The sequence below is a fragment of the Ailuropoda melanoleuca genome, chromosome 16 (genome assembly GCF_002007445.2).
Source record: "Ailuropoda melanoleuca isolate Jingjing chromosome 16, ASM200744v2, whole genome shotgun sequence".
Classification (NCBI taxonomy): Eukaryota; Metazoa; Chordata; class Mammalia; order Carnivora; family Ursidae; genus Ailuropoda; species Ailuropoda melanoleuca.
The window spans coordinates 80,423,877-80,443,879 of record NC_048233.1 but is presented as its reverse complement, the minus strand read 5'-3'; the positions used below and the strand labels follow the sequence as shown (position 1 = coordinate 80,443,879).

The 20,003-nt window shown below is 36.5% G+C and overlaps 1 protein-coding gene across 3 annotated transcripts; it reads right to left on the bottom strand.

Annotated features, from left to right (window-relative positions):
* Positions 1-505: 505 nt before the first annotated feature.
* On the bottom strand, positions 506-19,477 carry MS4A13 (membrane spanning 4-domains A13). Of its 3 annotated transcripts, none has more exons than XM_019808341.2 (8): positions 19,193-19,477; positions 17,207-17,252; positions 16,930-17,049; positions 14,539-14,679; positions 11,129-11,185; positions 10,080-10,199; positions 5,379-5,474; positions 506-708 (listed from the first exon to the last, which is right to left on the bottom strand). In XM_019808341.2, the coding sequence occupies exons 3-8, from the start codon at positions 16,981-16,983 to the stop codon at positions 646-648; spliced, it is 531 nt and encodes a 176-aa protein (XP_019663900.1). In that variant the 5' UTR covers positions 16,984-17,049; positions 17,207-17,252; positions 19,193-19,477; the 3' UTR covers positions 506-645. The 3 variants fall into 3 exon arrangements, with proteins under 3 accessions (XP_019663900.1, XP_019663901.1, XP_011233557.2); XM_019808342.2 differs by having other exon boundaries at positions 19,205-19,477; XM_011235255.3 differs by lacking the exon at positions 17,207-17,252.
* Between the last annotated feature and the right edge of the window lie 526 nt (positions 19,478-20,003).

Genomic DNA, 20,003 nt, shown 5'->3' with positions numbered 1-20,003 from the left:
AAAGGACCTTGTTTGCTTTGAAAAGCAATTGAACAGATGATCCAAGCAATGATAAGAAATAAGAAGCAAGGGAAATGAAGGGGAAGAAAGACAGCAGAGACTTTGAGGGCAGAAAGGAACTTTAATGAGGAGAGGAGCAGTCAAAGAGGATTATGAGTTGGATGACTTCCGATTCACACTTTTTTCAGGTAGAAGCTAGTTCAGGTAGAACTCATACTGGCATGTACTCTTCACTTGTAGGGGCATAAATTATTGAAAGTTTTCCTGAGAATTACACAGTATCGTGCTCCGAGTCTTTATAGCCTACACTCTAGAGACAATCACAAATCTTTTTTTATGGTCTCTTACAAAAGCTCTATTAGGGAGAGTTGACAGCTTCAGAGTTAGACAGAGTTGACAGGTTCAGAGTACCTAGAAAATAAATTTTTCCTTGTAATAATATATTTAAATAGGGAAAAGCTTTCTACTTGGAGCCTACAAAAATATGTGCAGAGAAATTTCTTGAATACTGAGAAGAAAAATCCAACTTGTTTGTATTTTCTTTTGCACAAAATCTGTGGGCTTTGTAGCAGCCTTGTTATACAGAGATATCATTAGGGCCCACATCAGGTATGAGCGCCAGGAAAAATCTCCTATTTCTGGTTTTTAAAAAGTGCTCTCAGCTTCCTCTGTAACAGTTGTGAGAGAATCTTCATTACGATGACGACTCTGAAAAAAAAAATTAACCTCTTATAAATCATATCATGCGTCCTAAGATTATACATGTAACAAATACTTAGTTTTTTAAAAAATAAGCAGTACTGATGTTTATAGAATAAAATGTTAAAGTGCCATGTGTCTCAACTCTACTTCAACCCACTCTCTTAATCCTACTAGACATTTGTAACTTTTTTTTAAAGTAGGCTCCACACCCAATGTGGATCTCATACCTGAGATCAAGACCCAACCGGAAATCAACAGTTGGATGCTTAACCAACTGAGCTACCCAGGTGCCCCAGACACTTGTGACTTTGGCATACTTCCAAACTTTAACAACAACAAAAAATTCTTCTTGAACATGAACAGATGCCAGCACCCCAAAAGATACCTTGTCATGATATTTCCCAATTATTACCCATTTCTTCCTTCCAAAAGTAACTTGTCATTTTGACTTTTAGGTAATTAATCTTTTCTTTTCTTTCCAGTTTTACTAGCTTGCATCCCTCTGTAAACATTATAGTTCAGCTTTAGTTTTGCCTGGTTTCAAACTTCATCTGAATGGAATCATAAAGTATGTATTCTTTGGGTCTTTTTTTTTTTTTAAAGATTTTATTTATTTATTTGACAGAGACAGCCAGCATGAGAGAGAACACAAGCAGGGATAGTGGGAGAGGAAGAAGCAGGCTCCCAGCGGAGGAGCCTGATGTGGGGCTCGATCCCAGAACGCTGGGATCACGCCCTGAGCCAAAGGCAGACGCTTAATAACTGCACCACCCAGGCGCCCCTGGGTCTGACTTTCTATATTTAACATTATGTATGTGAGAGTCATCCATGTTGTTAATTATAGGTATAGTTCATCTTAATTACTATGTAGAATTTTATTAGAGTAATGTACTGCAATATATTCACCATTCACCCATTTGCATTGTTTCCACTTTGGGACTATTATGAATAATATTGGTATTTTCCTGGAAGTGTATCTTAGTACATATGCACACACATTTCTGTTGGGTATATACAAAAAATTAAAATTACTGACAGGGTATGCACATCTTAACTTTCCATAATAATGCCCCAAAAGTTTTCAAAGTTGTTGTAATAATTTATATTCCAAGTAGGAGTGAGAGAGTTCTTTTGTCCATTGGCATTATCATCACTTAGAATTGTATTTTGAAACTTAATCATTCTGTTAGGAAATGAATATCTCAGTGCAGTTTTATTTTAATGTTATTACTGAGATGGTTGGATTTATGTCTAACACCTTGCCATGAGTTTCCTATAAGTCTTGTCTTTTATGTTCCTTCTTCGCCTATTAATACTTTCTGTATATTATTTTAATTTCTTTGTTATCTTATTATAATTTTTGAGTGTTCTTAGTTATTAGTCTAGGAATTAAATGTGCATCTTAATTTATCACAAACTGCTTCAGGTGCATGCTACTTTAATATATATATGAATATATACACATACACACACACACACTTTAAAATATAGAAACTTCATTCTCATGTAGCTTTATTCCTTCCACCTTGCTTTGTGCTGTTATTGTCATATATATTACACCTACATGTTATATACTCAACAATATAGTGTTATAATTTTTAATTTTATAATCTTATCTCTTAAAATTTCAGGGGAAAAAGGAGAGAATATATATCTATAGAACAGGGGTTGGCAAACTCTGGAATATGGACCCAATCTGGCCCACTACCTGCTTTGGAAAGTTTAACTGGAACAAAGCCATATCCATTCATTTATATATTGTCTGTGGCTGCTTTCATGCTGTAAGGTAGAGCTGAGTAATTGTAATAGATGGAATTAAGGTTGATAATAACATGACTTTAAAATAAGGAGATTATTTTGGATTATCTGAGTGGGCCCAATGCAATTTATGCAATTGTCTTTTCAATCAGTTAAGAGAAGCACAAAAGTTATATTTATATTGTTTTTTTATAGTCATCTGCAATAATTACCTTTATTGATGCTCTTTATTTCTTCATGTGTTTTTGAGCTCCATCTGATATACCTTCTTTTCAGATTAAAAAAACTTCCTTTAGTGTTTCTTGTAAGGCAGTTCTCCTAGCCACACATTCTCTGTTTGCTCATCTGTGTGTGTCTTTATTTCCCCTCCACATTTGAATGGTTAAAGGATACAGAATTCAGGCTTGACTGTTTTCCTCCAACACTTTGATGTTCCATCTCATTGACTTCAGGCCTCTGTTGTTTCTGATGAGAAGTCAGCTGTTAACCTTACTATGGTTCTATTGTATAGGAAATCATTTTTCTCTTGCTGCTTGAAAGATTTTCTCTCTTTTTTAGTTCAGTTTGGATCTCAGATGTCTAGGAGTGAATCTTTTTGTGATTATCCTAATTGGAGGTTATTGAACTTCTTACATTTGTAGAATAATATTTTTCATCAAATTTAGGAAAATTTTGGCCATTATTTCTTAAGTATTTTTCCTGTTCCCTCATTTTCTGGGATTCTTATTACGTATACGTTGGTGTACTGGATGGTGTCCCAAAGGTCTCTGACATGATATTAATTTTTCTTCTCTTTTTCCCTGTTCTTCAGATTGGATGATCTATATCATTTATCATGTTTGCTAATTTTGTCTTCTGTCAGCACAAATCTGCTATTCAGCCCCTCTGATGAGTATTTCATTTCAGTAACTGTATTTCTAAACTAAAGAATTTCCATTTGGTTCTTTTTAATAATTTATATTTTTTATATAAATTATATAAAATATAATAATATTTTAAAAATATTTTTATATATAAAATATTATATAAAATATAAAAATGTTAAATATTTTTAAAATATATAAAATATATTTTATATTTTATTTATATTATTATTTATTAAAAATTAATAGCTTTATTGAGATATAACTGATATACAAAGAACTGTACGTATTTAATGGGTGTAATTAGACAAATTTAAACATACGCAAACACCATGATACCATCACCACAATCAAGGTAATAGACATTCATACTCTGATGAATCATTATCATTTTTAATGTTAACGTTAATTAACATTAATATTTTAACATTTTTTCTTTAGTTCTTTAAAGCCTTTCTTTGTGAAGCCCAACATTTGTCATTCTCTTCCCCCCCAAAACTGTAGCTACTGACTGTTTTCAAGGGTATATGTCACCATTTCCTGTTCTTTGCACATCATATTTTTGTTGTTGTTGAAAGATGGACATTTTAGACAATATATTGTAGTGACTCTGGATTCTGATTCCCTTATCTTCCCCCCAGAGTGGTTGCTATTACTACTTTTTGTGACTTGCCTATACTAATTTTGTGGAGTCTGTGTCCCTTGACTGTGTGGCCTTTGATATATCTACTTATGTTTTTCATTTATTTAAATTCATGTTTTTGTTTTTAAGACTGGTTTAATGGGGTTCTCTCCTGGTCAGCATAAGTAGTCAGCCAATGACTGGTCAGAGGCTGTGATTAAACACCATGTTAAGGGCTGCACCGTGTCCCCCTAAATTCATATATGTTAAAGTCCTAACTCCCAGTGCCTCAGAATGTCACTGTATTTGGAGATAGAGTCTTTAAAACAGTAACAAAGTCATTAGGGTGGGCTTTCATCCAATCCAAATATTTACTAGTCTTACATATAAAGATCATTGTTTATAATTTATATACACATAAATATCTATATAGATATAGATCTATATTTGTTAATTGTCCACAATTTGTTAATTGTCTCCTCCACTGAAAAAAAACCTTCCTGATGGAAGGGATGTTGTCTTGTTAATCATTGCATCCTTAGTGCCTATTACAATGCCTAGTAAATAGTAGGCCCTCCATAAATATTTGTGAAAGAATGAATGAGTCTAGATATCTAGTTTCTTTTTTTTTTCTTGAGTGAGAAAGAGCACAGCACAGAAGAATGGGGTAGAGATGAGCAGAGAAAGTGAGAGAGAGAATCCATGCCCAGTGTGAAGCCCTACATAGGCTTTGATCTCATGACCCTGAGATTATGACCTCATCAGAAATCAAAAGTCGGACATTTAACCAACTGAGCGACCCAGGCACCCTGATATCTAGTTTTTTTTTAAGCTTGTGATAAAATAATCATTCTCATAAACTTTTGTAGTACTGTGGATTATTACAGCATTTAGGGATGTTATCAAACTTGTCATTACACTTCTAGGAATCAACTACCTACAGAAATACTAGTCTTACATGTAAAGATCATTGTTTATAATTAAAAAAAACTGGAAAAAAGCTAAATATGCAGCAAGAAAAAATGTCAAAAGAAATACTAAGGAAAAGTATGACGCTACTAAAAGGCATTGTTTTGTTTTATAATGAAAAGATGTTTATAATAGTTGAGAAAAATCATGTGACAAATATGAATATGATCACACGAGTAGTAAACAAGGAAAGTGTGTGTCTATGTCTTTTTTGTTTAGATGTGGATGTGTGGGTATGATGAGGACTACAATAAGAGGACGATAACTTTTTACTCTATAATTTTACTTTATAGTTTCATGCATTACGTTGTAACTTTATAAACAATAAAAGTAAGGGAAGATTTTAAAGGAAATGTTGTGACATATTCCATTTTCTGAGTTCTAACATATTATATCATCCCTTTATAGACTGTATGTGCTAGAAATCAGCATCTTTTGATTTGCTAGAAGAGATAAACACTTACCAAACCAATACAGCCAAAGATTGAGTATGCTAATGCTATAGAAAATTCCAAGGGGTAAGATATCAGTAAAATCCGTGAAACTTCCCTTCCGAGTTTCTGAAACCAGAAAATAAGGAGAAATCTTGCATTATTATCTTTAATAAGTATAAATATGTTCATATCAGGAGCTCCTACTGTAAGAGTCAATGAAAACAGGATAGATAAGCTTTCACCATTCAACTTCCCTAGTCATCTCTACTACTTTGCCTTCCGCTCTACGTTTCCCACCCTTAATTCCCCCTGCTCATTAACTTCAGCTTTCACTGGTGGTCTTCATCATTCAGCATTCTTGTCTCACTTCTTACAAGTCTTCATTCTCATTATTCTCTTCATGACAGAGTCTCTATCTGTTGGGGTTAATGTAGAGCATGAAATCATCCATAATTCCTGGCTTGCTAAAATGTAACACAGAGGTTGCTGGGAGTGAGGGAAGGTTTTGGAGAAGGGCGTAGGCCTTTGTAATGCTGAAGCCTGCGTGACCACTCTGCCATAGGAATGCTGCAGGGAGCTGCCTTCCCGAAGTTTTCTTCGCCCAATCGCCCAAACAGCCGCCCTGTGATTTAGAGATGTATGCATTGTCCCCTAGGCTATGTTTAGTAGAACTAGTAAAACACGCAGATTAGCATATTGTATCTTTACCATAAACAGATCCTTCTTCTTCCAGTAAGATCCCTTGTCACACATCACATGTTTGAGAAACAGTGATAAAGATTTATGATTATCCTGAAGACCAATAAAGGCGGGAGCAAAGAAGGGCAAAGGGTCTTTGGCTCTGAGCGTTGACCCCCTTGCCTTCTCCTCTCTTTCACGGCAAAGTTTGGAGTAATCTTTCATCTGTCAGTACAGGGATTGCTGGCCATTTCCGGCATCTATCCAAGCTCTTCAGTCAATAAGATTTGACTCTCTGTCTCCAGTGATATGATGGCTACTAAGAGATTTTATCAAGCAATTCTCATATATTAAAACAATTGTTATTAATTACAGACTTACTTAAATCTGTATGTGCGGTGATAAAAATCTCACATAGAAATTGCTGTAACATGATGTGGAAGGATGAGTAAAACCTCAACCAACAACATCTCACTTGGAAGTATACAGTGATTATGATTTTGCTGGGATAATAAAGCAGATCCCTTCTGTTGTGATCAGAAAGATATTTTCAACTACATATCAGGATGAATGACATTGGTCCTAATCCTGAAAATAAATGTAGCTTTTGTGCTGGCTGTAGAAAGACAAGAATGATATTCAGACCCGGAAAGAATAACTTTACAATCTCTCTCCTTCAATTCTTTCTCTTCCTCTGCTTTTGTTGGGTTTACTTAATATCTTTTATGCAAGAAACTATTAGGTGGTAGGGAGTAGATGGTTAAGAATAAAATGACAGGGGCGCCTGGGTGGCAGTGGTTAAGCGCCTGCCTTCGGCTCAGGGCGTGATCCCGGTGTTGTGGGATGGAGCCCCACATCAGGCTCTTCTGCTATGAGCCTGCTTCTTCCTCTCCCACTCCCCCTGCTTGTGGTTCCCTCTCTCGCTGGCTGTCTCTATCTCTGTCGAATAAATAAATAAAATCTCTAAAAAAAAAAAAAAAGAATAAAATGACAAAAAATTCCTACTTTCTCAAGGTTTATATTCAAGTAGAAAAGACAAAAAGATAATATAAGGTAACATATAATAAGGTTAAATATGTCAGAATGGATAAAAACTTGTCAGGAATTTTAGAGGACAGAAGATTTGCCCTAAGCCTTTCATATCCAGGAAGGCTTCATAAAGAGGTAAGACATTGGGAAGAAGAGTAAGACTGAAAAAAATGAAGGAGGGAAGTAATATTCTAGGCAGCTTAAAATTTTCATTTACTGGTTTTTTTGTAGCTTATCTTGTTCTAGAAAAAATGTAATAGCATACATTGAAAGTGTGACAAAATAATTAAGAAATGGAGATATAAAATAAAAACAATAATAAAGCTAAAATACATATCACATGACCTATGGTTTGATAATGTGAGCAAAAAACTCAATGCAAGAATGAACATGTTTTAAGAAAATGATAAAGCGAGTTTAACTCAGGTATAGGAGTGTATGATAGTAACAGGAGGATAAAGAAAAGACTTTAGAAGGTTTGAAATATCAAGTTACTTTATCAGAACTCTGATTTAATTTTGTTGTCAGAAACGCCATTGTAGCATTTTAGCTGGGAAGTACTAGTGACCTCTTTGTTGCCAAGATTGTAAAATTTGTCCACAAAAAGATTTGTTGTCAAGATTGTAAAGATTTATCCACATTCCTTAACTTGTATATGTTAGTGTTATTCTCAGACAAATCCTGCCCCTGAAAATAGCAAGATATCCATCTGCCAGAGAAGTTCAAACAGGCAAACAACAGAGTGACTGAGTTCTCCACAGGCAACTTAAGCCTTTGAGTCTAGCATAAGTCATTAAGTGTCCTTTTCTTCTTAAGTCAATTTGGGTTGTATTTCCTGTCACTTACAACTAAGAGAGCCCTAGTTAATAAAAATTAAAATAAATAATAAACAATACTTGGTAATTGAGAAGATAGTGGAGAGAGAAGGGTGAAGGATTACATCAAGGTTTTCAGCTTTAGAGGCTGAAATAAGGGAGTCTTGCAGCACAGTACTCTGGAGGAGGCAAAAGTTTTCCATTTTCTATCTATTGAATTTGAGATGGTGACAACAGAAGCATATCAAAGTGGAAACCTCAAGCTGGCCATTAGAATAACAGGCCTGTTGTCTGGGAGACAAACAGTTTACAGGTATGTGTTAGCACTTTCTCTGTTGGGACAGGGAAGTTAAGAAACTTGTCCACGGGGTCACACACAGAGTACTGAAGACAGTGTTTGAATAAAGTCAGTCTGGTTCTGGATTTAGACTATCAACCATTTTGCTATAAGAGAAGTATGTTTCAGAGGCATGCACTTTTTGGGATAGCTGAATGTACCTGGGAACACTGATAACTCGAAGAGTTTATGGGTTTAGCCAAGCAGCTTGCTTATATTAGAAAAGCTGGCATGTGGAAAATCTTGTAAAATGTTGGCTGCCTTAGGAAATGTAGGAATAGGATTCTATAATGCCTCTAAGGGAAGATTGTGGGTTAGAGATGTAGGTCAAATATATAAATTCACTCATGTAATTAATCACCACAAACAAAACTGAAACTTCCGCATTTGGGAGACTGTGAAATTGATCATTAATACTGAGTTCAGATAAATACAGTCTACAGTGGTTTGTAATACTGCTTGCAAAAGGGGAGTCCTGGAAATTATGCATTATCTTAAACTAATGATTATAAGCTTATGAGTAAGAGTGGTTAGCTAAATAATTTGATACGATCCTCCACTTAACCTAATTCTTCCTCCTTATCTCTGCCACCAAAATTAGAATTGAAGATTCCCAGAATGAATTTCCAGAGAAAATGGAGAATTTTCTTACAATGTATAGGGAAAATCTGATGCGTACTTATTTAAATCAATCCATCGTTCACTACACACAATCCATTTTGGGGTACTACTGCATCCTTTCGTTGTCCTCCAGGCTTTTGTTCTTCATGCTTGGATTCCTTCCACTGATGGTCCCTTTATAATATGGTGCAGGTATAGAGAGAGGAAAGTTGAGGTGGGGGAGCAGGAAGTTTATGCCTCATCTACAATGAGTCTTCTCTATAGAATTATTTTTGAATTAAAATTTCCAAGTTGTTATTTTTTGTTTTGCTGTTCAACAATAAAGAGGAGCTCGACTCTAATATATTCTCATTTGAAAGTCTTTTGCAGCATTAATATTCTGTAATTCTGAGTTTAAAGCCAACACAATTGAAATAAATCAGTTGTGATATCAGTAGAGATATTCACATTTACTGGAGAATGTTACTATCTTAAGAAGAAATACAGTTATTTCTCTGGTCCAAAGTATGTAATTGGATATTCCATTAAACAGAAACAAGACAGATTCACGCACATTTAGTATTTGAGTGCATAAAGCTTTTCATGTGAGACACAAAAGTAAGCTGTTTATGGGGATGCCTGGGTGGCTCAGTTGGTTGAGCATCTGACTCTTGATTTCGGCTCAGGTCATGATCTTAGGGTCTCAGGATGGAGTCCCACCTTGGGCTCCACACTCAGCGGACAGTGTGCTTGAGGACTCTCTCTCTCCCTCTGCCTCTCCCCCCACTTGCACTCTCTCTCTCTCTTTCTAAAATAAATAATTAAATCTTAAAAAAAAGTAGGCTGTGTATGAAAAGCTCTGTGTTAGGCCAGAAATTACCAGGTGTCTACAATTCCAAATATATGCATCAGTAGCAGAACTCTTGTTGATTTTAGGAATGGTTTTAAGGTCTAGGATTATACTTTTCTTTCATTAACAGAATCATCAGTGACCCCATGCCTAATGCATATAAACTTATCACTGAAGCGTTCACATTATCTACTTGATTTACTTTAATTGGGCATGTCAGGAATTCAAACATTCTATTAATATTTACCAAAAAAAATCATGTTAGAATTACTTTTGAATGGAAACTTTCAATCAAGAGTTTACTACTTAAAGCAAAGAATTTCATGAAGACTAATAAAAGCCCTATTTCACCTCCAAAGGCTTTAAAACCTTGGAAGAGAATTGTTTGAAATTAAGATGTTCCTAAAGAATTGTTCACTTACTGCTTGTCCATAATTCCTATATGACACGGAATTAAAAGAAGACAACTCAATTGTTGTTAGAATTGATGCAATAACTGCAACAATTATGCAGAAGATGTTCATGATCAAAGCAAATGTAATCTGTAAAGAAGATACATGGTAAGCTTGTTATAGTCTGAATAAACAGGTTAAACAGTTTGTATTGTCGAAAAAAAATCATTTCGTCAAGACTCTGATCTAGTTTCTGAAGCTTTAGAGGTGCTGGAATGCGTGCCGTTAGAATAAAATATTTTTCTGGTTTACATGAAACCCAGTTAATCTGGAGGGAACAGTGAAATATCACACCAATAAGCATCGGTCTTCCATTTGGGCTAAAAAATGTGGTATTTTACAATCTTCTGAGTCATTTGGAAGAGAGTTTGTTACGAAAGGATTTGAACAAAAGGGGATCCACTGTAAAATGGAAAAAGAAACAAAAAAGGATGGAAAACGACTGCTTGTAGAAATAAGCCAAATAAGATTCAATGATTTTTAATTCAGGATTTTCACTCTCTAGGGAAATCCATCAGTATTGTTGGATATGTTTTTATCTGTACAATTGTGAGATCAAACTCACTGATTTCTTAGCTCTAAGAGACTAAGATTTTTTTCTTTTCAGTATCTCACCTATACCATAGATGGATCTTCTTGACAGATCCTCTATTTTATTACAAGTTATAATCCTGTTCCCAAACTAGATAGATAGGAAAATGAAGTTTTACAGTAATATTATGTCTATATATAAAGACACTATTAGGTCCTACTGAATTTTTTCTACTAGTGAAGTTCATACAATGTTAAAATAAGGTAGAACACCAAATAAAAAAAAAACCCTTCATTTAAATTTAGAACCTTTATAATGATTCTAATTAATATAGAAAGTTTGTCTACATTAAGTTACGTGCTCCTACCTTTTCACTTAATTCTTTATTTTACAAGTAAGGGAGATTCCTTCATTGTTTAGATACTCACTAAAACCTACTTAGCTTGTGACAAGTGATTTCTAGGATACCCGAAGCATCTCCACTTACCACGCCTTGAGTTGGATGCCTTGCTGCTCTTATCATGGAGACTCCTGCAATGATAAACTGGATATAAAAACATATTTATAAATATTCATTGACAATGCTCATCAACTTAAGGTGTATTTTTAACAACTCCCTCTTCCAGGTCAAATATTTTTAGAATACCAAGAGTAACAAAATATAAAAATGTTTCATAGAGGGGGTCAGGGCAAATTTCCATCATATAGTAATGAACGGAAAGCTAATAGCCGGGTCACTAATCATAGAAACAGAGGGGACAGTGGGCCAAATTCAGGTTGTGGTATATGCCAAAGATGACTTAAAGAGTCCTGAATCAGGGGCCAAGTTTGCTTATATCTGTGCATGCTTTCTGAACTCATTTGATTATCATTTCAAATGCTATCTTTCCTAATAAAACGAAGCTTCTGATTTCAATTACTGTATACATATCCAAATGTGAAAAAAGTGGTTCATGAGTCTATTCCAAATTGAGTTTGTACAAAATATATCTCTTGGACTGTGGCCATTATTAAAGTAATAACTATAATTCATGTTTTTGCCTTTTTTTTAAAAGAGTTTCCACTATTGCATACCAGGTTACTTTGTCTATTTCGCAGACATATTATTTGAAGGTGAGCTACATAATTCCCTCGGACCATTCCTTTTGTCTTATCTGTTTTAGTGGCTTTTACAAAGATCTAAGTCAAAGGATAATCTGTGGAAAAACAGCACTCATGCTATACCATCTATAGGAAGGCCAAACTTTAAAGCTTACTAACTCCTCCAGAATAACTTAAATTTACACACACAGCACTTCATTCTGTAATAAAAGCTGAGATTTCTAAGGAGGTACACAGTGAAAGGAAGAACTAATATAAAGATGAATTATGACCTGGAGTGCTCTGTAGCTGGATTACCAAACCAGGTGCTTCACAAAATGCCTGTCAAAGTTTATAACAGTTTTGTATTGGATTAAATTTAACTGAAATTTTAGATAACTTATTCTAGGAGCTACACATGCTATTTCTATAACATATACAATTAAACATTGAGGGACATGAATCATTTATCTGGATTTTGTCTGAAAATTCACTATTGTTTTCTAAAGCAATGCTTTGACACTTGTGAGCCAATGTATAAAGGCGGGGGCTCTCCTAGAGGCCACTGCTTTCTTATAACACTTATAAGCCCTTATAACACTGTTTCTAAGTGTGGGATAAATGGTCTCCTTGCTCCTTATTATTTCCAACGCTTCTCTCTCCTCCAGCTTTGAATCAAGTGTCATCAGATTCTATCACCCACTATCCATCCTGGTTGAAGTCATCAACTGATGACTTGGTCACTCTACTCTTGGTGATTTTAATTCCTGTCTCACTCTCTAACACCTCTTTATTTTTTTATCTAAAGGTTTTTATTTATCAGAGAGAGAGAGAGAGAGAGAGAGAGAGAGAGAGAGAGAGAGACAGCGTGCACACAAGCACAAGCCGGTGGAGCAGCAGGCAGAGGGAGAGAAGTCTCCCCGCTGAGCAAGGAGCCCGATGCAGGACTCCATCACAGGACTCTGGGATCATGACCTAAGTGGAAAGCAGACACTTAACCAACTGAGCCACCCAAGCGTACCACTCTAACACTTCCTGAACCTTGGTTATATATATATGAACCTTCTAATACCTTGGTCTTATGGTTCTTTGAATTTCTCTTCTCTAATCTTCTGACCCCATCTTATCTCAGTCACTCACATCCATATTCATTCTCCTGTGCTTGTTTCTGCCTATAAGTGTAACAGCTTTCAAATCTCAATTCCAAGTATCCCACCATGTCCACCAGCTTCTATCTTTCTACATCATGTCCTATAGTATCATAACACTAACAATCCTTAGAACCCATTTGGATCTATAACCAAGCTCCACATCTCCCTGTTTTATTCTCTCCTTCACCAGCTTAAATTCCATGGTTAACTATAACACTCACTTATATACACTTTCAACTCCTTTGCACTGTTCTTGTTTGATCACAGATGCATGGTTAAATCCAAATCCTGATTAAATGCGTTTTCCTTCTCATTGAATGCCTGAACCCATTCAGCCAAATAGGACCTGAGAAAGACACACAACCATCTTGACCCATATCTCACTCCACAAATTCTGTTCCTAAAGTTAAGTGAGCTCTCTTCAAACAACCAATCCATTATCCCATTCTCATTCTCAGCTCATGATCTGGCTTCTTAAATTCACTGAGATATTTGAAGCCATCAGAAGAAAAGTTCCACAATCTCCCAATATCTCATTTACCTACCTATCAAAATTTGTCCTTTCTCTTTGTCCTCTACTTTTCCATCCTGTTACCCACCTTGGCACTATTTACATTCAAGATGGCTAATTCTTTCTTATGAGGGCTATTCTATACTTTGTGGGGTATTTAGCCATATCCTTGGCTTCTGCCTACTAGATGCCCACCCCAGCTGTGAAACCATAAATGTCTCCAGACATCACCAAATGTCCTCTGAGGGGCAAAACCACTGCTAGAGATGAACTGTCCATGAACCTAAGTATTAAAAGTCATCATCTCTTGCCTACCCCAGTACAGGATTCTAACAATGCCTCCTTTCCTCCATTTATTTCATATTGATTTTCTCTCTTCTGGTTCAGTCCCCTCAGTAAAAGACATGATACTTCCAACTTACTGAAACAAATAAGCGAACCTTGTTTTCACCCAAACTTCCTCCTGCTACAACCTCATTTCTCAATGCCACATTACACCACAGTCCTTAAAGAAGTTTTATTTGCTATCTCTATATAGTTCTTCTCCTCCCATTATTTCTTAAACCAACTCCAGTCAGGTTTTGCCTCACCATTCCACTGAAACTACTTGTCAAGTTTTTTGATGACTCCCATCTTGCTAATTCTCAGCCCTATTTGGCAAAATAACAGAATTTAATATAGTTTATCTTTCCCCATTTGTTCACTCAGCTTTGAGGATGCCATACTCTTCAAATCTTCCTCTACTTTATGGCTGTCTAGAAACCACAGAAGAATGCAAGTAATGACAAATTTAGAAAGTGTGTGAGTATAGACTCATTGTGTGAAGAAGGTAAGGACCCTAAATTTGAAAATTCATCATGCTAATGGATATTATGGTTAAGGTTCTTTGTCTTTCACATATCTAAAGGCAATCCAACCTATGGTTGTCATTGTGTATTCACTCCTGTATCCACATCTCTTGTAACAGCACTGGTAAGGTGAAGGTACTAAAAAAACGTGTTGAAAAAAGGAATTTGATTTTGAATAAATTACCAACATGGGATTTACTTACATAATTCTCCTGAAATCTCTGTTTAAAAACTGTTCCCTATCTTCCACTAGTGGCATGAATAGTATTTACTGAATGATTAAATCATATAAATATATTCTACTCACAATAACTCCCCATAAAGAACATCCTGTTTTGTAAGTTATAGGTTCATATGTCCCAAAGACTCCTTTAATTTGTCCCATATACAAAATCAATAGGAAATACCACATGAAAACATGAAATATGCCAATCATAATCTGGACAGCCTGTGAGAAGAGAATGATATTAGTACCGAAACCATGTAATTTATAACATAATTCCAGTAAGTGTTAACTATAAGAAATATTCGATACTTTTATGAAAGATAAAAGTTAAATAGCAATGCACTTACCATGTATTTTCTGGACTGGTTAGCCCCAAAAGAAAGTCCTAACCAGGAAGTACTGAGGTTTACCAAATAGGAATCAGCCATTTTTGGAGCATCAGACTGTTCAATAATAATTCTAGTCAATTCTCCCATAAAAAAGTTGACAATCTGACTCTTATTACTGGCAATCCTCCCTACCTATCAAGTAATGGCATGAGAGGAGAATACTGAAGGTATTTGGGAGAAATATGGTTATTAATCTATTTGGATGCAGGAAGCCATGTATCCAATATATTCTTGCATATTAGTAATTATTACGGTTGAACCAGTTTTTGCATCTTTTAAAGGTTTACTTTTGCCTTTAAGGCATACTTGTTATGGATATTTATCACAAGCATGCTGGGGTGACGTACAGTCCAACACACAGATACAAAGAATATCCAATGTAGACTTGCTTGTACAAGGTCTTCCTATTGGGTAGGAGATGTGTTGGTGGAGGGGAGAATTGTTACTCAACTTTAATTTGTAAGAAGATAATTATAATCCAAGTAAACATGTGCCAGTAAATTTATTTTTCAATTTATATGTGAACTGATATTTCCTATACTGAATCACATTTTTAATTGCTCTACAAGTTTCGGAGGATTGAGGCACCTGACTGGCTCAGTCAGGAGAGCATGTGATGCTTGATCTGAGGATCATGAGTTCAAGCCCTACATTGGGTGTGGAGCCTAAAACACATAGATGCAATCAGCTACTATTAAAGATACATTTTAGAAAATTCTCTTTTATAGAAAGACCACTTTTTCAGTAACAATCTTATGCGTTTTTATAGACTTAGAATTTTAGATTTCCTCTGCATCAAATTTGGAAGAATAGCATTATCTTTAGAGATTCTTTGGATTTGATTGGGAGAAAACCCTCTAGTAGACAGCAAAATCCTTGAGAGCCTGGACTTTATAGTTGTCTCACTGTTGTCACCCAGTAAATATCTCTTGAATAAGCACATCAGAATGAAGGACATTAACTCCACATGACTTTGCCAACTCTTAAGTGGGCTTGAAAAACAGTGTCTCCCTTTATAATTGGCAGTTGTCCTATATAATACTTTGAAATATCTAAGTAACCAAAGCTTGAAAAGAACTCTATAAGAAAGCAAGGGTGCTAGTGTGTGGAGAAGAACAAGACAGGTTTTCTTATTTAAAAATGGTTCTTAACCTAGAGCCAACGAATGGGATTTCAGGAGGTCGTAGGCCTCTTGCCCACACACAAAAATATGAGTGCAAAGGATTACAATAGATACATGAAGCTGGGGAGAAGATTCAGAGCTTTCTTCCTATGTCCGAAGGGGTCTGTGACTCCAAGGAGATTAAGAATCTCTGCTGAACAGTCAGGTGGGAGACAATCTACAAAGTGACCAAGTTCAAAGAAAAAGTTCACATCCAGTGGAAAAGTTCTTTCTCTTCCAGATGTGAAAGAAAATGATCTTCATAACTCCTTGGTATTTACTAAGAGATAGCTAAGCTCTGTTTATAACTGAAGAGACAAATTAGTAATTATTCTATTGCATAGACATCAATACAGTAATTGAAAGAGATCAGCAAGAGATCCCTCTCCCAGTTTAAAAAAGAACAACAACTTCTTTTTCTTTTATTCCTTTTTGGGATTTATCTATTACCCTATGTATGTTGGTTTAGTCAGTATGCTTATATCTAAGCACATATTTGTTTATGAAGAGACATGAGATCAGACAAAATTTGTAGAAGACAATCAGTATTAAAAAAACATTTTTTGGGTGAAGGGGCGTGGGAAATACAGGGAGATTCAAGTTATGGAATGAATAAGTCACAGGAATAAAAGGTAGAGCACAAGGAATATAGTCAATGATATTGTTATAGCATTGTATGGTGACAGATGGTAGCTATGCTTGTGGCAAGTGTAGCACAATGTACAGAGATGTCAAATCACTATGTTGTATACCTGAAACTGATATAACATTGTGTGTCAACTGTACTCAAAAAAAATTTTTTTAAACCCATTTTCACCCATTTGACTTAACCAAATATGCCCCCTCCAGATTCAAGAATAACCCTTAGTAAATTGAAATAGTGCATATTCCTGAATTTAGTCAAAGTGAAGTCTTACTTACCCCTAAAACGAGACTATCTGCCGTAGAGATTTTTGAACACCTACAGGGAGCCATACTACCAGCATTTCCTCTAGATGATTATGCTTCTAATCTTTGGTGATATTTTTTATTAGCAAACTTCTACAAAACAATACAAAACACGTATACACACTTTGCTCAAAAGAAAATACTTAAGTTTGATTCTTTCCGTACTGTTTTACAACCACCTCCCCAAACTCTGAAGCAATTGCTTTCTTCTTTCTGTACCTAACTTGTAAAAGCATCAGCTTGCACCTACCTGTTCTGAAAAACAGCCTCCATAAATGAAAAGCCTCTCTCTATGACTGAAAAATATAGGCATATTACAGTTATTTTCTCTGAGTAGTAAACAGTGGCTCTGGATGATAAAGTATGAAGAACGCTTGGGGAACAGTGTTAGAGAATTTTCAGTAAAGCTTTTTTAACAACTTATTTGCAATTCATAATCAGTTCAGTGCAATTCATAAAGCCATGTTTGTATGTCAAAACTAAGTTCGTGTACTTAAATTCATCATGGGCTCATGATTTTTTTTTCTGTCACATACTTGAGATCTAGTTCTTTATACAAAAGAACTTTTTCTGCCATCAGACAACTTACCAAAGTTGCTTCCACAATCCTAAAGGCTTCTCCTAGGAATTCTTTTGTTGTTATTGTTCCCCCCCCCCATTATTCCTGCATTTCTCCCTGGTGTTCAGAAAACCTGGCTAATCACTGTATCCTTTGCGGTTCTGATATTACATTGTTCTACACCTTCTAACATGTCATATTCAGGTCAATAACATGAATCATGCTTCTTAAACCTTCAACTTGGTCCTTTCCAAAGGAGGGTTTGAGTAAATGACCTCTCATTCCCTGCACTCTTACAATCTCATGATTTGATTATTTTAATGAGTCTTCGGTTGCTAAAATTGATTTTGAATGTCTCTTAATTCTATAAAGTACAGAGACAGAAAAAAGCTAGGTAAGAATACAAGAGCTATTGACAGTACAGAAAACAATATGTTAATAACTTAAGTATAAATAATAAGTTTCATATATTAAACAGCACCTTTGAGAAACACTACAGAAAGGGTAGAGGCCTAAAGGCAACCAGGATTAATCATTCTATCATGCTTAAATAAAAGACATAGAATTACAGAATTCATATATAAAGTAATGAGAAAATCATATCTAGATTGCTATTATCACTTTTAAGAAAAAAGGAAAATAATAAAAAATAATTAGCCCTTTTGTATATGTATAAAAATTCTTCTCACAGTTGATAGTGGAAGCACCACGAGTGACTTGGGGAGAATATTTAGCATCCTATAGTCTCCATCAGGCCCCCACCGAAACCACCCCAGGAGAAGTATTCATTAAAGTACCAAGAAAAAACAGGTTGTGTGTGTGTTTAAAGTTCTTTAGCTTAATTGATGGAAGGAAGAAAATAAGAATTTCTGCAATATTATTTCTGGAATAAATGGTTAGAATTTTTTTGAAAGACATTCTATGTTCAGTTACTCTATAACCCAGTTAAGTATCTTATTTTGTTAAAAAAAGATAAATAAAATAAAAAATAAAAATTAATAATTTTTGTTTGTTTTTATTCCGGCGATCTCATCACTAATCCAAAAGGCAGCTGAAGAACAAGCCCTTGGCCCTTATTCCCAACCCTATCCTCATCCCCTACACTTGCCTTTAAGACACAGAAATTCTGGAACAGTCACAGAGAACTCATGTCTAAAACCACTTCTCCATCTCTAGCAGGGAGGTGACTCCTGTTTTCAGAATAAAGTTCAAACCCTTCGGCAGGGCTGATAAAACCCTTCATGAACTGTTCCCCGCCCACCTTCTCGGCTTCATCCCAGCCCCTCTGTGGATTTCAGCCCCAATAGCTCCAACAGCAACCTTCTTTGGGAAGGCTCCTCTGCCCCAGAGTCTATTAGTACTCCTCTCCTTGCTCCCCTACACTACATCACAGTGCTGTCTAACTCGGGATCAGGACTGGCTCCCAAGGCAGCGTGAGCTCCGAGAAGCCGAGGAATTCATTTCTGCATGTCCAGGGCCAGTCCTGGGCTGCGACCGAGGGACTCACACTTGATGAAGTGGACTGGGCTGGGCGCGCAGGGGGTGGCTGAGGCCCAGTACCTGCACAAGGCTGGACGGGGCAGGGGAAGGAAAGTGGGGGGGCTCGCAATTCTATCTATGCCCCCCTTTTCAGCTTTTAACACTTAAATAATACCGTAAGCAAAGCGACATCATTACCCTTCATTTTACTTGTTCAAGGTCCTAAGGATCGAGTTTCGCCCTCTCAGGTCCAGGCCCAGGCTAAGGGGGCGGAGACCCCGCGTGGGCCTGTCCCCTTGCCCAGGAGCGCTCCTCCAGCACCCCGTCCGGGTCCTCCTGCCAGTGCCCAAGCCCAGGTCAAGAGGCAGATATCCGCGGGCCGCGCCCTCAGGGCCAGGTCCCCAGACACTGCCAGGCAAGCATCACTGAAGTAGCAAGGAGCCCAGGACCCAGCAGGCCCTCAGGCTCCTCAGGCCACGCGGGCCTCCAACGGCAGCGGCTGGGGCAGCGTCCCCGTGCGCCTGCGCACCCACTCCTGGTACGTGATGGGCGGAGGAGAGCGTTTGCGCAGACTCACTAGGGCTTTGCGGACCACGTGGTCAGACTCGCGCGAACTACCGCTCGGTGTCTGGAGAAATGGTTTCTCCAAACTTCCATTTCTGATATGGGCTCTTCTGGTGCCTTCTCTGCCGAGCGACCAGGATCACTGATGAACAGTCAGTCACTCACCTTCTCTGTCCTCAGAGGAAAGTTATAGCCCAAATGCATTTTAGGAGGTGTAAATATTGAAAAAAACGGTTGAGTCAGTGACTACACTCCACCTTTTTAAAAAAAATGTAAGAAGCCAAAGAAGGAAATTAATGAAGAGGCTATTTGGCAAGACACCTGAATGACTTTTTCGTCCACCTGCTGAGGTGAGTTTACGTTTCAGGTTATACCTGGTATCAGTTTTTTATTTGATGTGGAGAGTCGTTAAAACAATGTGTGTGAAAAGATGTGTAAGGAGTAG

Coding starts and splice junctions, on each gene's coding strand:
- MS4A13 (XM_019808341.2), bottom strand. CDS start 16,983: ATGGCTCCCTGTAGGTGTTCAAAAATCTCTACGGCAGATAGTCTCGTT. Junction 11,186..14,538: donor GTTCTTTATGGGGAGTTATT/GTGAGTAGAATA, acceptor TTTTATATCCAG/TTTATCATTGCAGGAGTCTC. Junction 5,475..10,079: donor ATAGGAATTATGGACAAGCA/GTAAGTGAACAA, acceptor TTCTGGTTTCAG/AAACTCGGAAGGGAAGTTTC.